At 45.8% G+C, this 14,873-nt stretch overlaps 1 protein-coding gene across 1 annotated transcript in view; it reads left to right on the top strand.

The window, feature by feature from the left end:
- The window catches only part of LOC130582408 (inhibitor of nuclear factor kappa-B kinase subunit alpha), a 23,618-nt gene extending 8,775 nt beyond the window's left edge, over positions 1 to 14,843 (top strand). The window contains exons 14-34 of the mRNA XM_057381085.1: positions 2 to 56; positions 126 to 220; positions 1,847 to 1,961; positions 3,432 to 3,501; positions 4,139 to 4,227; positions 4,494 to 4,583; positions 4,788 to 4,912; positions 5,303 to 5,410; positions 5,722 to 5,857; positions 6,628 to 6,822; positions 7,147 to 7,249; positions 8,235 to 8,358; positions 8,811 to 8,962; positions 9,807 to 9,868; positions 10,836 to 10,945; positions 12,308 to 12,357; positions 12,478 to 12,574; positions 12,972 to 13,119; positions 13,460 to 13,599; positions 13,915 to 14,011; positions 14,607 to 14,843. Coding sequence (XP_057237068.1) covers positions 2 to 56; positions 126 to 220; positions 1,847 to 1,961; positions 3,432 to 3,501; positions 4,139 to 4,227; positions 4,494 to 4,583; positions 4,788 to 4,912; positions 5,303 to 5,410; positions 5,722 to 5,857; positions 6,628 to 6,822; positions 7,147 to 7,249; positions 8,235 to 8,358; positions 8,811 to 8,962; positions 9,807 to 9,868; positions 10,836 to 10,945; positions 12,308 to 12,357; positions 12,478 to 12,574; positions 12,972 to 13,119; positions 13,460 to 13,599; positions 13,915 to 14,011; positions 14,607 to 14,633 — 2,188 coding nt within the window. The 3' untranslated portion in view covers positions 14,634 to 14,843. The remainder of the gene's footprint in view (position 1; positions 57 to 125; positions 221 to 1,846; positions 1,962 to 3,431; positions 3,502 to 4,138; positions 4,228 to 4,493; positions 4,584 to 4,787; positions 4,913 to 5,302; positions 5,411 to 5,721; positions 5,858 to 6,627; positions 6,823 to 7,146; positions 7,250 to 8,234; positions 8,359 to 8,810; positions 8,963 to 9,806; positions 9,869 to 10,835; positions 10,946 to 12,307; positions 12,358 to 12,477; positions 12,575 to 12,971; positions 13,120 to 13,459; positions 13,600 to 13,914; positions 14,012 to 14,606) is intronic.
- Positions 14,844 to 14,873: the final 30 nt, after the last annotated feature.

Genomic DNA, 14,873 nt, shown 5'->3' with positions numbered 1-14,873 from the left:
TGCGCGACCGCCTGGGCACCGGCGGCTTCGGCAACGTGTGCCTGTACCAGCACCAGGTGGGGTCGGGCCGGGCGGCGGGGAGGGCACGGCCGGGCCGGGGCKGCTGACGGCGCTGTGTCCCGCAGGACTCGGGTGACCGCGTGGCCATCAAGTCGTGCCGGCTGGAGCTCAGTGTCAAGAACAAGGACCGCTGGTGTCACGAGATCGACATCATGAAGAAGTGAGTGCGGGCGGGCCGGCTCCGCTCTGCTCTGCTCGGCACGGCGGCACTGGACAGACAGGGAGAGGGGACAGCCGGGGTCTGCCCCTGGATTGGCCAGAGAGAGGGGTCAGCCGGGGCTCAGTCCGTGGACTGGCCGGGAGAGGGGACAGCTGGAGGTCAGCCACCGGACCGGCCAGGAGAAGAGACAGCTGGGGGTCAGCCCCWCAACTGAGCAGGAGAGGGGACAGCCGGGGGTCAGTCCATGGACTGGCTGGGAGAGGGGAGTGCTGCGGGTCAGCCCCTGSACCGGCTGGGGAGATGGGACCGTGCTGTGGGGACAGCTGGTGCCTCTGCTGCTGTACCAGCTCGGGAGTGGAGGCGGCCGGGGCTCAGCCCCTGGAGCCCCATCACCTGGCGGCCCTGTGCCGGTTTCTCCCTCATCCCAAGGTGTCCCAGTTCATGCCTTGGCTTGGGAGCTGGTGACCCCCGAGCGCCCTACCCTGTTGTAATGGCTGGACTGTTCACTCATCCGAAATTCCTCCAAACTCACACCACCCTATGGGCTGAGTTCTGATGTTGTGACTTGGGAACACCCTTGTGTTCTCATACCCCGCAGTACGTTTGTTTTTGATTTAGCAGCCTGAGATCCTGGAATTGCTTTTTTTTTATGTCACGTTGCCGAATGTAAAGAATAAATTCTCCTTACGCTTTTTTGTGAGCAAGTCCATACTCTGTGCTGCCCACCCTCCCTCCAGCAGGTGAACCACAGCTGGACAACTCTGGCCTTAKGGATGTGGGGGGGTGCCCCTGGGTGTTGGGGTCTCACAGAACTGCTCCCTTGAGAGATATCCCRGAGCAGGAAATCCTCTGTCTCACAGGTGGGAGGAGGGATGTTCTGAGTTTTCCTCCCCAAGGCCTCCGGTGCCCCTGCTGTTCAGGGCTTTTCTGAGCTCCTTCTGTCACTTTGTCACTCTCACCTGCTCACTGAGTGCCCTGCCTTTGGGGGAAACCACTTGAGGGGAGCCTGAATTTGTAAGTCAAGGCTTGGCGACCTCTGATTTGGTTGCTGAAAAMAAGCACTGAGCCACCAGCTGCTCTTGCAGTGGCTTCCAGAGGCTTTGGAAGGTGTAGACAAATAATGTGCTTTCATTTCCTTCTGACTGTGTCATGTATTCCCAAGAGTAGCATGTGTTTAAGAGAGTCAGGAAGCAGCTGCTTAAATTCAGTTGCAGAAGTGAATCCTTTTCTTTGTGGCTCTCAGCTGCCTGGTGCAGTCACATGTGTTAAGGGATTCCTGTGAAACCCTTGGGCTGGGGGAATCTGTTCCCACATGCAGGAGGGCACACACACACACACACACACAAGTGATGACTTTGCCAAGAATCCAGAACTTGAGCTTGGATCCCCATCACCAAAGTCCTGTACCTAAATTTTGACACATCTTTTCAGCTCATCACTCGTTTGTCAATTCCCAAGGTATGGAGYTTTTGCACCTGGATACTTACAGGTACCAGTTGAAGAGAGGGCAAGGATACAATWGGGGAACCAGCTGTCCCTGGAGCATAGTACATGATTGGATTGCAATCTGTTGTCTCATTCTCCCAAGAGGAGTCAGAATTTTCATCCTGCTCTCCGTGTGCTTAGGCTGAACCATCCCAACGTCGTGAGAGCCTGTGAGGTCCCCGAGGAGATGAACTTCCTTGTTAATGATGTTCCACTCCTGGCCATGGAATATTGCTCGGGGGGTGACCTCCGGAAGGTAATGCCTGCTTTGCTTTCAATAAAAAAACAAATAGCAATAACCCAAACAAGGGGTGTTGATGCTGCCCCTGGAACCAGGTGTGCTCTGTGGTGCTTCTGGGTTACAGGTGTGAGGAATTAAATGTAGAGTGGGAAAAAACACGTGTGGGAAATGAGGCTTGTGCTTTTGAAAGCAGAGGGCAATCCAAGGGAAGATCCTCCTGTATCCTGGCTGAGTGTGTCCTTTTGTGGAGCTGCTTTGGCATTAGTATAGCTGCTCACAGCCAGCATGTTTGGCTTTTCTGTCTGTTCCAAGTCTGTCTCATTTGGATTCACGTGTACCCAGTGTTTCATTGCTCCCAGTAAAGAGATTGTGCCTGTTAATGCTGGACTGGGGTCTCCAGGGATTAGCCAGTATCTAGATCCCTCTGGGATTCTGAATTTTCCCTATTCCTGCTGAGCTGGGAACTGCCATTCTGCACACTGGCAGCACGCAAAAATAGAGGAATCTTTCAGTGGTTCCCCAGGCAGCAGCTTCATGACCCAGAGTTTATGCTCCCTTTCCATTGCAGTTGGATTCAGGAAGCAGCAGTTTCTGTAGGGGTAAAGCAGCAAATCCCTGTCAGGACTTGCTTAGAAATCCTCTCATCTGTGTCATCAGGACACTCATTTTTCTGTAGTTTTTGTTACTGGTGTTAAACAGCCCTGGGGAGCGTGAGCAGCTGGTGAATGCAATAACCTCCTCTCACTGTATGGTTTTGAGCTGTTTAAAACAGTTCAAGAGACAAGGTTAAGTGGCAGTGAAAGAAAGGGCATATATGAAAAAGCATTTGGAGGTTACAGACACCGGCTTCTGGCCACATTCTCAGAGACTTTTGTGCGTTGTATTATTGCAGTAAAGGTTTTGAGCCTCCCTGAGGRTAAATTGGAGACCCTGGCTGAGAAATTAGCTCTACTTGCAGTGCAGTGTTTGATCACTTAATTTCTGATGGATCCTTAGGGGTTACATAGATGCTGAAACAATTTAGAAAGTACCATTCTTCATTCTATTTGATGCCCTGTACTGCTTTGTTCCTTAAAGGGGGAAAAAAAAGCATATTCTTTATTTTTGATTGTGTTCTTTAAGTCTTTTTTTCAGCATCATTTGTGCATCATGAGGGCAGAGGCACCTTAGTCATCTCTAAATGCCTGGAGTGCAGTAAAAGTCACARATTGCTGAAGCTGCTTTTATTGACAGCACGTTGACATGGTGATGACTGCAGCCCTGTGGCCCTGCCTGTGTCTCTTACCCCTTTGCTTTCTGAATTTTCATTTTGTTTGAGTTATTTTTTTTCTTGGCCATGATTTCATTGTAGAAAGTCAGCAGCCCCATTCAGCTGGAGTGATCCTTGGGCTGTGCTGTTTACTGGATTGTGTCATCAGGGGATGGAAAGTGTTGTTTGCTGTTCACTGTTGCACTGTGGATCTGAACATCTTGCTTTTTTTGTAGCTGCTAAACAAACCAGAAAACTGCTGTGGTCTGAAGGAAAGTCAAATTCTTTCCCTGCTTAGTGACATCGGTACGTATTCAATGCTTGCTTTTTCTTTGGGTTTTTTTGGGGGGTTTTTAATGTGCATTGGCATTTTCCTTTTTCAGCTGACCATGAAAAAGGAACTATCATAGGGGGTTAAAAAAATCAAGCTGGTTGGGAAGTACCTATGTTTTTGGACACCATGGGGAGGAAGAGCTGTCTGATAAAGGGTAATGCCTGGCTTTCTCCAAGAAGTAGGTTTTCCAGGAAAGCTCCTTGTTTTCTTAATTCTCTTACTGATAACCCATCACTACTTGAATGATGATAGCTAGTTTTGGAATGCAAAAGTATTTTAGAGTACTGGCCTGGACTTCTGTTGTTTCAGTGCTCAGAGGGCTTCCAGCTGAACTCCTGAAATAAAGAGCAACTCTGCTTGCTTTATCCTTGTTCCCCTTCCAGAATGTTTTTTTTCCTTAATAAGTTGAGTGTCTTTGGCATGTCTTTCCAAAAATGTGAAAATGCGGTGGAGAAGAAACACAGGTTTGGAAGCTGTTAAATGTAGGAGTGAGTTGTGGTAAATCAAGGAAAGCTGGTAACTTTCTCCCCAACATTAGGTTTTTATCAGATGTGTTTTTAATCATAACATGAATTTCATTTTCTGTTAAATCAAACATGTGTCTTTCAGGGTCTGGTATCCAGTATTTGCATGAGAACAGAATTATWCACAGAGATTTAAAGCCTGAAAATATTGTTCTTCAGGATGAAGGTGGGAAGGTAAGTCAGATGGCCTCTGTCAGTTGAGGTTTTTCCACTCTCATTTCTGGAAGTTATCATGTTCAACTGCACTGAAAACTCAACTGTAAATTTACTAAAACCTTTAACACTGTTGTTGAAGTTTTGCCATAAACTTTCTCCAGAATTTCCATTCTGGCTTTCTTCTTGAGAGTAGCCTGTGGCTGTCAMTGCACAGATTTTGGGTTGTTTGGTGTTCTTTTTCCTCAGCATTTGCTCTTCTGATGAACTGTTTAAACTGTCTGCAGATTGTTCACAAAATAATAGACCTGGGATATGCAAAGGATCTGGATCAAGGAAGTTTGTGCACTTCATTTGTTGGAACGTTGCAATATTTGGTAAGACTTTTTTTAGTGTCACTAGCACTGGGGCAGGGCAGTATGGCTTGGCACTGCCAAAGCCTGGAATCTCCAAAAATTGACATCCTGGGGACCTGTCCCAAGGGTGCCCCTTTTCAGGCAGCCACACCTGGGTGCAGCTTTGTCTCTGCAGAAATGCAAGGAAATACCACTGTCAAAGTGTCTTTTTGTGATCCTTTTTAGGCTCCAGARCTCTTTGAGAATAAATCCTACTCAGTTACTGTGGATTACTGGAGYTTTGGGACGATGGTGTTTGAATGCATTGCAGGATTTAGACCTTTCTTACATAATCTACAGCCATTTGCCTGGTAAGACACCAGCTCTGCAAGARGTGCTTGGAAGTGCTGATGCTTGAAAATGATGCTGAAAGAATTTAACCTGCCTGTGGAGGTTTCTGCTTGGCTCGCTGTGCCTGGAGTGTGGGGCTGCTTGGTTTTTGAAGGGTGGTTCTGGAACAGAAAAAATAAGAAACTTGGGCCTCTGTGAGAACAAGAGAAGAAGTAAAGCTTTCTAGAGACAGAGTTAATTGGGAGGGCTTCCCTCTTCCACGTTCTGGGTGGATGGAAAATTTTATCTTCGTCCTGAAAGATGAGTTTGTTTTCTAAGCTGCTGGACACTTTCACTTTTTTGCTGTCTTCAGTTGTTCCATTACAAAAGTAACACTTCTCAGGATAAACACAAAGGATTTTATTTCCCAGGCATGAAAAAATCAAGAAGAAGGACCCAAAGCACATCTTTGCCTCTGAAGAGATGAACGGGGAGGTTCGCTTCAGCACSCACCTGCCACAGCCTCACAGTCTCTGCAGGTACGTGTGTCCTCATCACCGGTGACAATTTTGGTCTTCTGCTCTGAGGGATTTTCATCCTTTATCCCAAGCATTGAGACCTCTTCCTTCTTTCACCTCAGGAGCCTTTCAAACTCCTGGCAAGCTGCTATTTGCTATTATCTCTGTACCCACTGGCTCTGTTTTGGATACTTTGGGCTTTCCAGTGCTTGTTGATCACTAAGATGGTCAGAGCCTGATGAACAGAAGAAGGAGAGGCCTAGGAAGCTGCACTGCTTCAGTCTGGTGAAGGGAATATGTGCYTCCCCTTTCTTACAGCCCTTCTTCTTTAGTTTGATTGTAGAGCCCATGGAAAACTGGCTGCAGCTGATGCTGAACTGGGATCCACAGCAGAGGGGTGGAGGTTCAGATCCTGAGACCGGTCGTCCAAGGTGTTTCCTACTGATGGATCACATACTGAATCTGAAGGTGAGTGGGGGCTGTTGCTGGCTTTGAAGGCACTGTGAAAGCATCCCAGAGGACACAGAATGTGTTCAGTGGGGCAAAGCTGTAATCCTGGCATCGTCCAGCTTCCAGGGTCATGAGGAATTGGTTTTCTTGGTATCAGGAAGTGAATGCATATACAGCCTGGCCAGTACATACTGGAGGGCAAAACATCTCCTGCAATATTAATCTTTAGTTTTACATTTGGAGTAGAAGGATGAGCCTGTATTCCTGTTTGTCATTCCTGTTTCCCTGTGGGAAAGGACTTGCCAGGATCAGKTTTAATATTTGGTAATATCAGTTTTCCTGAACTTCACTGTTGATGCTGTGACCTGCAGGTGTATTCAGGTACTATAGCAGCAGTGCCTGTAGTAGAACAGAGGTGACATTCACCTGAGTTTTACCCTTCCAATTATTACTGGAGCTTTGCTAGAGTCAAGCTAGCCAGGGCAAGCCGGTGTAGAAACAGGAGAATAATTTTGTTTCTGTTCTTCAGTTGTAATTTGAGCTGCAGCAGGGCTTGGGAAGGCTGTTAGTGTGTTGGATCATCATTTTCTCTGACATTAAAAGTTCCAGGCCCAGGCTTTGAGGTTTTTTTTTTATGTGGGGCTTTACACTTGAGTTAATTATTGTGGTTATTAAAACCAAATGATGGTCTCATACTGACGTGTTAATTGCCCTGTGCTCCCTCCCAGGCTTGTTTGCCTTTTTCTTTGATATCCAGGGATTTGTAATTACTTGTCCTCTTTTTCCAGATAGTACACATCCTTAACATGACCTCTGCCAAGATCGTGTCCTTCCTTTTGCATCCCGAGGAAAGCCTTCATTCCCTTCAGAACCGCATTGAGTCTGAAACTGGGATAAGCACTGGAAATCAGGAGCTGCTGTTGGAAACAGGGATTTGCCTGGACCCTCGGAAACCTGCTTCCCAGTGTGTGATTGATGGCGTGGTAAGAATGATTCTGTTCATACCTTTCATGTTCTCAGAGAATTTTAAGTCTCAGGGAAGATAAATTGCCTAAATCTTCTCCCACTGGAGACAGTTTGCTCTGTAAGATCAGACCCCAAAGATCTTTTATTGGGTAATGTAAGCAGGTTTCTGTAGCTGTACTCTGCTAGCAAAGGGTCCTGTCTTTCTGTGGGATCAATCAAAATAAGTTTTTTAAGGCACTTGATAAGAAAGAATGCCCATAATAATTAGTTCATGATGTATTAGGTTAGTAGGAGCTGTTTGGGGTTTATCTTGTCTATGTTCTCTTCTCTTTTCTCCCCAGAGAGGCTGGGACAGCTACATGGTCTATTTGTTTGATAAAAGCAAAACTGTCTACGATGGCCCCTTTGCTTCTCGGAGTCTGTCTGACTGTGTCAACTACATTGGTGAGTGGGATGGARAAGTGCTGTTCCTCATGTAAAATGAAATYAAATCTGTTCTWTAAAACCCTCTGTGTTGTCTTGGAAGGCACTGTCTGATTTAAAGAGAATCATTTAAGACCCTGAAATAGCCTAACACCTTGTCCTGATGCCAGAGGCCTGGCATCACCAGTTTGTGCTTTTAGRCTGTGTTTGAAAGCTGCTTCTCTGYTTGCTGCTTCCCCTACTTGTCTCCTGAGGTGACAGCAGTCATTGCAGGACCTAACAGACCTCTCTGAAGGTTTATTTATCCCAAATATATCTGTATGAATGACAGTGTGTACCTCTGTGAAAGACAAATAACGTCAGGAGATATGTGCTGAGATACTGCATTTAAAGAAAATGTCTTGTGATGTGCAGTTTGTGTTCAGTAACTTAATTTTCTTTGGCCTGTCTCCACTGGTTTTCCTCATCTGTTCGTGCCACTCAGGTTTTCCTGTGTTCTGGACTATTTTGTTCTGGTGCTTCTCATTACATGGCACCATTGTGCTGAATCTCTTGGAGCAAAGGCTGTTTRCAACATGTTTATTGATACATCAGTRTACTGACAGTTCCCATCTCTATAGGGGAACACACAGAAATCCTGCATTATTTCYCTTTAAATATCTGCATCAGGAAATTTAGGAGGAAACATACAAAAAGCTTGAAGACTTTTTCAGATGAAACAGATCAGGGCAGTGGCCAGTATCAATGGATTAAATGGAGCAGTTAAATTTRCTTTGCTGCCTTGAGCTTTAGAGTTTTTTGGACAAAAACCCCTACAGGTTTTTACCTGCTTAGTCACAGTTGTCACATACCTGGGGAGCTGTGACATGAAAAGCTCGTACACACTTCAGCAATGTCACCTAGGAATTGAGCAGAGCTTACCTGGYCTCCTAGGCACCTGAAGCAGGAATTAGGAACGTTGTCTTTTTCCAGAGTTGTCACTTGACTGTGTTTCTCTTGTGTTCAGTCCAGGACAGCAAAATCCAGCTGCCAATCCCTCAGCTGCGCAAGGTGTGGGCAGAAGCGGTTCACTATGTCATTGGGCTGAAGGAGGATTACAGCAGGCTTTTCCARGGCCAGAGAGCTGCCATGTGAGTGCTCACTCATTGAAAGGGATCAGTGCCACGCCAGCACAGTGGCTGCTCGCCTGCAATTGTGCATTTTGGCTCCCCAAAGTTTTACATCCTTCTGCCRTTCTGTGCCTTTACATTATAAACCATATTTGGGYTGGGAGCTTATTCCACTCCAGGAAWTGTGCTGGGTAGKGCCTGACATTGGTAATAACTGAGGAGAACATGAATATACTCAGAGCCTCACAGCATGGCTGAGGTTTATGAGGAGCTGTGGAGATCCTCCAGCCCAATCTGTACTCAAAAAGGACCACATCCAGACAGCTTTCAAATATCTCCAAGGCTGGAGACTCCACAACCCCTCTGGGCAGCTTGTGCCAGTGCTCAGTCACCCTTAAGAGTAAGAAAATTTCCTTTTTGAAGTTCAGGTAGGCTTTCCAGCTGATGTATGCTATCTTTGTTCCATCTGTTAGGCTCAGCCTCCTTCGGTATAAYGCCAACCTGATCAAAATGAAGAACAACATGGTGTCAGCATCCCAGCAGCTGAAAGCAAAGCTGGAATTCTTCCACCAGAGCATTCGCCTCGATCTGGAGAGATACAGTGACCAGATGGCTTATGGCATATGTAGGTATCGGGGAATCCTTGTCTGAGTGTCTCGTGTGATCCTGCAAAGGAGTTCAGCATCTTTATGGGTGTATTGAAGCTAGGGGAAATGCAGAGGAGTCTGGCAGGACCAAAGGCAAAAGGGTGAAAACCAGAATGTTTTTGGASACCTTCAGTGACAGTGAGACAGGTGGTCAGCTGTTCTCTACTGAGAACAGAAAACAGGAGCATTAATAGTACTGGTGATGTAAATATTTGCTGTTTATTAATTCAGAGTCTGATTCATTTGGAGTTGTGACTGGGCACCAAGTGGAGGCAGAGCTGCTGCACTTGCTGACAGTGCTAACAAGCTTGTTATCAGCAGATACCTTTTGTCAGGATGAGAGATGGGCTGAAAAAGCAYCAGCTACAGTTTCATGTTCCAGAAACAAAAGGCATTCAGGAGAGAACAGMAAGATTTACACATAGTTTGAATATATATAGCTAAAAAATGCAACTTGAGTCAAAAATTATGACTGGGCTGAAGGATGATGATGGAAAATAGACACTGTGAACTGGGTTTGGACAGTCTGTGTTCAATCAAAAGTGGCAGTTGTTGAGCTTAATGGTGGAGTTTGAAGACTCGGAGTCATTTTAGGCCAGTGATTGAAAGCAGTGAAATCCTACAAGAGAGTTTGTGTGTGAGTTAAGGTTGAGCATGGTGTTGCAGCTTTGCTGTCTCTGTGATCTCTAGCTCAGAACTCCTGCTGGGAGATTCAGCACCGTGTTTTTGTGTTCAAATTACACCAAGATATGTAAATTCCAGTCTTGCTTTATTTGTGTGTCTTAATGTCTTTTTATAAATTATCAACTCTTTTCTCTTAAGCTTCAGAGAAGATGCTCAAAGCCTGGAAGGAAATGGAAGAGAAAGCTTCTCAGTGTGCACAGGTAGGGRTATTAAAGAAGCTTCATTATCTCTGTGTGAAGAAGATTGTGACAGGAGTTTAATGTGTCATATGTGCCACTGCTGTGTCCCTTCAGTGGTTCATATCCTGCCTGCTGTGGGAATGGGAATTTCATTGCAGGTGCATTAAAAAAGAAACAGTCTGCTGTCCCCAAGTATTTTGGATGGATTTGGACAAAAACAATACAAAAATCTTGGGACTCAGTTCTCTAAAAAGAAAACAGAAAGCAGAGAGACATGTTACTTACTGCCCRAAAGAAATGGTGTTGCTATGAAGCAAGGGGCTTCCTGGCTGCATTTGTTGTACACAAAAATTCCCTTTGTTGAAGCTGAAAGCCAATTACTTGATATGCAGTGATTTCAAAATTGCAGGACTTCAKTGAGGAGTACAGACATAAATCACTGACATTCTGCAAGTCAATATGCAAATTAGTTTTAAATAAGAGTCATCTCTTTTTTATCTATCTATCTATCTAGGGGATARATAAAAAGGAGGCTGCTTCTAGCAGAAAAATTCAAGGCTGTCTCTGGCTGTTTCCAGACGACCAGGAGCCTCAACAAATATTTTCTTGGGAGACCATCAGAATTATGTTCTGCTATTCTACCTCCCTGTCCCTTTATCAGGGGTGAAGAGTGTTTCACTCTATACACAGGGTTATCTCAGTCTGTCTAGCAGGCAGCTTAACTTCTGTAAATTCCAGAGACATGGAGAGATGGTTTATGAAGAAACTGATGTATCCTGACCCAGTGTGGTGGTCAGAGGTTTGGGTGTAGGTGATACCATGCACTGAGAACAAAAACCTCAATTGGTGTAGCAGCCATCTGTCAAAGAGTGTTTTTGTCTCCTAAACTCTCCATGCAGTCAACCCATTATCAAAATAAATGTTTTGGGGATCGTTATCTCCTTGATTRCTTTCCTTCAGTCTGATCTGTGCCCACGTTTCACCTCAGGCTGAAGATATTGGCTACCTGGATGAGCAGATCATGGCTCTGCACACGGAAATTGTGGAGCTGCAGAAGAGTCCCTATGCAAGGCGCCAAGGAGAGGTCATGGAGAGCTTGTAAGTCCTGTGTTTCTCATTTTCACTTCTTGTAATTGGATTTTGTGTCTTTCAGTGTCTGATGGGCTTCTTTTCCCCCTGTTGCTGGTTCCCTCAGCAATTTTGAAATGCAAACTGCAAGTACAGAGTAATGTACAATTGATTTGAGATAATTTTGCTCGTGGTAGGGAAGATCCCAGCACTCATGGGACATTTCTCTGTCACTGAACTATGAAACCTCATCTTACAAGAGCCCAGGACTAGGACATATCTTGGTCTCAACTGGGGATTTCATTTTGTGTTGGAGAGGAGTGACTTTATTAGTACTGAGTGAGAAAACTGCGTGATCATGTTAAATACTTCTAGTGTATTTTCAGAGTAAGGGTAAATAACTCATGGGTACTTTAATGTGTGGAAAGTCGATTTAAAAAAAAAAATTAAAATATGAAAGAGCTGAGTGGTAGTACTGGTCTTGGGAAGACACAGGAAGCAGTTACTGAGCTGCTGCTCAGAGTACAAGTGGGGATTCCACCAGAGAGGGATTGAAYAGCCATTAAATGTGTTAATAAGAGCTCTTCAGAACAACTCTGARTGGTCTGGGAGGAAATGTGCCTGTTCCTGGCTTGTTGTCCACCCTCCCTTTTTGTTAARTTGCTTTTCATCCTGTGTAGCTGCAGCAGAACTGGTGCACAAGGGAGGAAGTGGTGCAAGGGAGAAGCCACCTCCTGCAGCAGCAGTTCAAATTAATCATGAACTTTCCTCCTTAAACATTATTTTTAAGCAATTCCACCACTGCAGAYCAGGGTTAGAGTTGGGAAACTGCTGCTTGTTTCTGACACACTGGTTTGGAAGAGGGAGGGTTTGTTCAAGACTAGAAATTTTCAGTTTGGCTGCTTCTGAAATATTTGAAGCAACATTTGTTCAACAGGAAAAAGAGAAGCACAGTTGTCTTGCTTGTGATGCAGCTGTCTCTTTCCATTTGAAGAATATCACAAAAATTAAGGCAAAAAATGCAGAACAGGAACAAGAATTTCTCAGACAGTTGTGCGGTTATGGTTTCAGAAAAGAAATCGGATAATTAAGGACACAGGGGAAGGAAAACACAGCTGAGCCATGTGAAGAATTGAAACTGAAAATAACSTCCACTTGGTGGGATGTTCTGAGGAGAAAACATCATCATTCTCTCTTTTTGGAGAAAAAGAGAGACAGCTTTTAGGGAAGTGTTGGATTTTATCCCAAAAAGAGCATCCCTGGTTCAAAAGGTCATGCTTGTGTGCCAGCTGTAGGAGAAAGAGTTCAGAAAGGCTTCATTTCATTGCAATGCTTTTTTCTTGAGTCACCTGCCTGCTGACACCTATCTGAACCGTGTTCTTCTTTCTGAAGGGAGCAGAGAGCCATAGACTTGTACAAGCAATTAAAAACAAGACCTCCAGGTATGGAAGGAGATGATTTAAAGACTGTTTCACCCTTGTACCCCATGGTTAACTTTTCTGAACTGAAACCCAGCAAATGCTGTTAGGATTTACTCACGTGGTGGTTGCTGGCCCTTCCAGATCACGCCTACAGTGACAGCACAGACATGGTGAAGATCATTGTGCAGACAGTCCAGAGCCAGGACCGAGTCCTCAAGGAGCTCTTTGGCCACCTCAGGTAATTTTTGCAGACAAAAAACCCAAACAAACCCAACTTGCAGCATTTGTAGCTTTTTAGTAGGAAAAGAGAAGGAAAGCCAGGGGAGGTCAAAGCCCAAAAAGCTCCATCCACGTTTGTCATAGCAATATGAATTCTGCTCCTCTGTGTCTGCATTGAATTTCCCCTCACTTTTTAAAAACTGTTAGCATCCTAGAGTTCACTTAAAAATGAGGCAAATTCTGCCAGCTGGAGGTTGGGATTCAAATCGTCATGAAAAAATTTAAATAGTGCAAGAGCAGAGACAATACCACAGTGATTTGTACATTAATTTTTCAAGTATCTTGAATCCCAAGGTAAGGCTTTTGGTTTTGCCACACAAGCTGGGAAGTGACTTGGTGTTTGGTTTTTATTCCAGCAAGCTCTTGGGCTGCAAGCAGAAGATTATTGACTTGCTCCCCGAGATTGAAGTGGCTCTAAACAACATCAAGGAAGCTGACAACTCAGTGATGCAGATGCAGGGGAAGAGACAAAGGGAGATATGGCATTTGCTGAAAATTGCTTGTGTGAGTAGCTGCTGGGYTGTTTGTTTTTACTTCCATCCAGTGTGGGAGCCAGGACACATTGAAGAAAACTCAGCAAAAAGGGGTTACTGCCACACCATGGTTGGTTTTTTTTCTGCAGAGAAGAGCAGTCTGAGATGGTAAAAGCAGAAGAAAAATGGGTGCTTTCCTGGTTAGTTTAASGTGTTTTAAGTTTGCTGCTCTTTTTGCATTAATTAGAGTGCSTGAAGCCATCTCCTGATTCCCACATGGGTGTCTGTGTTACAGACAGTMCTTGTGTGTAATCCCAAGTCTTGCYTACAAAACAYTTAAGCCTAAATTRTTCTGAATTTGTTTCTTCCAGACTCAGAGCTCCTCTCGATCACTGGTCAGCTCCAGCCTGGAAGGGACAGCCTCAACTCCAGCAGCCACRTGGCTCCCCCAGAGCTCCTCAGGGAACACAGCTCCTCACCCTCTGTCCTCGCTGGCAGCTCCTGAAGATGGGTATGAGCTGCTGGGGCAGACCCCTTCAGTATCTGGGGGGCTTTATCCTTCCCTGACAACTTTCAGGAGTTCTGTGTTACTAATGCTCTAAAAAATCAGGGATTTGGTTGAACTCCTAATTCAGAAACCTCTGCTCTGTTTCTGAGCACTGCTAAAGCACTGTGCYGTCCATTTATTGCATGTCATGTTGCTCTTTCTTGGCCTTGGATCTGGTTATTTTCTTCCCCCAGTGCAGCACCTTTTGATGGGGGTGGTGCTTGAAATCCACTTTTGGTGCTTGAAATCCATCATCTTAGAGGTTTCTCATTCCTGTAGGGAGAATTTTGCTGACGTGATACAGGAAAATGTGAATTACCTCGAGCTSTTCAGCAGCGTTTTGCAGGAGGTGAGGCAGGAGCAGAACAGCATGATGGTAAGTGGTGGTGCATCTGCCAGGACCTGGCTTGCAAGAGGGTGCTCTGGGGACATRGAGAACTTCTTGARTAGGAAGAGGTACCAGGTTCTCCAGCCTGGCCTGGGACACTTCCAGGGATGGGGCAGCCACGGYTCCTCTGGGCACCCTGTGCCAGGGCCTCCCCACCCTCACAGGGAACAGTTTCTCCCCAATATCCCATTGAACCCTGCCCTCTGGCAGTGGGAAGCCATTCCCCCTTGTCTCCTGGAGTGTCCTGGCACTCCAGGCTCTTGGAAATAGTCTCTGTCCATCATTCCTGTCAGCTTCTTCAGGCACTAGAAGGTCAGTTAGGTCACCCTAGAGCTTCTCCAGGCTGAATAATCCCAGCTCTCCCAGATTTTCCTCCCATRAGAGGAGACATTCATCCTTTGGCTACCAGTTTGGAAAATCCTATGATCTCCCAAACTAGAATGGACTTGCAGGGCTCAGTGAATGCATTGTGTTAACTCCTGGGAGCATCCTTTGTAAGGGCAATTACTGCGTTTTCATCAAACAAGATGTACATCCAGTAGCCCGACCCTATGCTCAGGTGTTGTTTTACTACTCTTTGCAGAGTTTCGACTGGAGCTGGCTGAAGTAGCCCCRGGAGCCGGTATGATGCATCGCCCAAGTGCCTTCCGTGTGCTGAGCGCAGGCTCGGCCACCTTTCCTGCGGGACCCAGCGGTGTTTTGTTGACTTCAGCGTGTCACCCACCAGCCGTGTCCCCCGGGRGAGGCCTGGGCCAGGCCGCTGCCGTGTGCCCCATGAATGTATAGCGCGTGTATATATAATAAACTTTGTGTAGAGACACACACGCTGTGAGGCCTGGTCCGTCCCGCG

The sequence above is a fragment of the Malurus melanocephalus genome, unplaced genomic scaffold (assembly GCF_030028575.1).
Source record: "Malurus melanocephalus ecotype Western Australia unplaced genomic scaffold, MMel_1.1 scaffold_491, whole genome shotgun sequence".
In the NCBI taxonomy this organism is placed as follows: Eukaryota; Metazoa; Chordata; class Aves; order Passeriformes; family Maluridae; genus Malurus; species Malurus melanocephalus.
The sequence above is the reverse complement of the archived record's forward strand: the minus strand, read 5'-3'. Positions and strand labels throughout refer to the sequence as shown.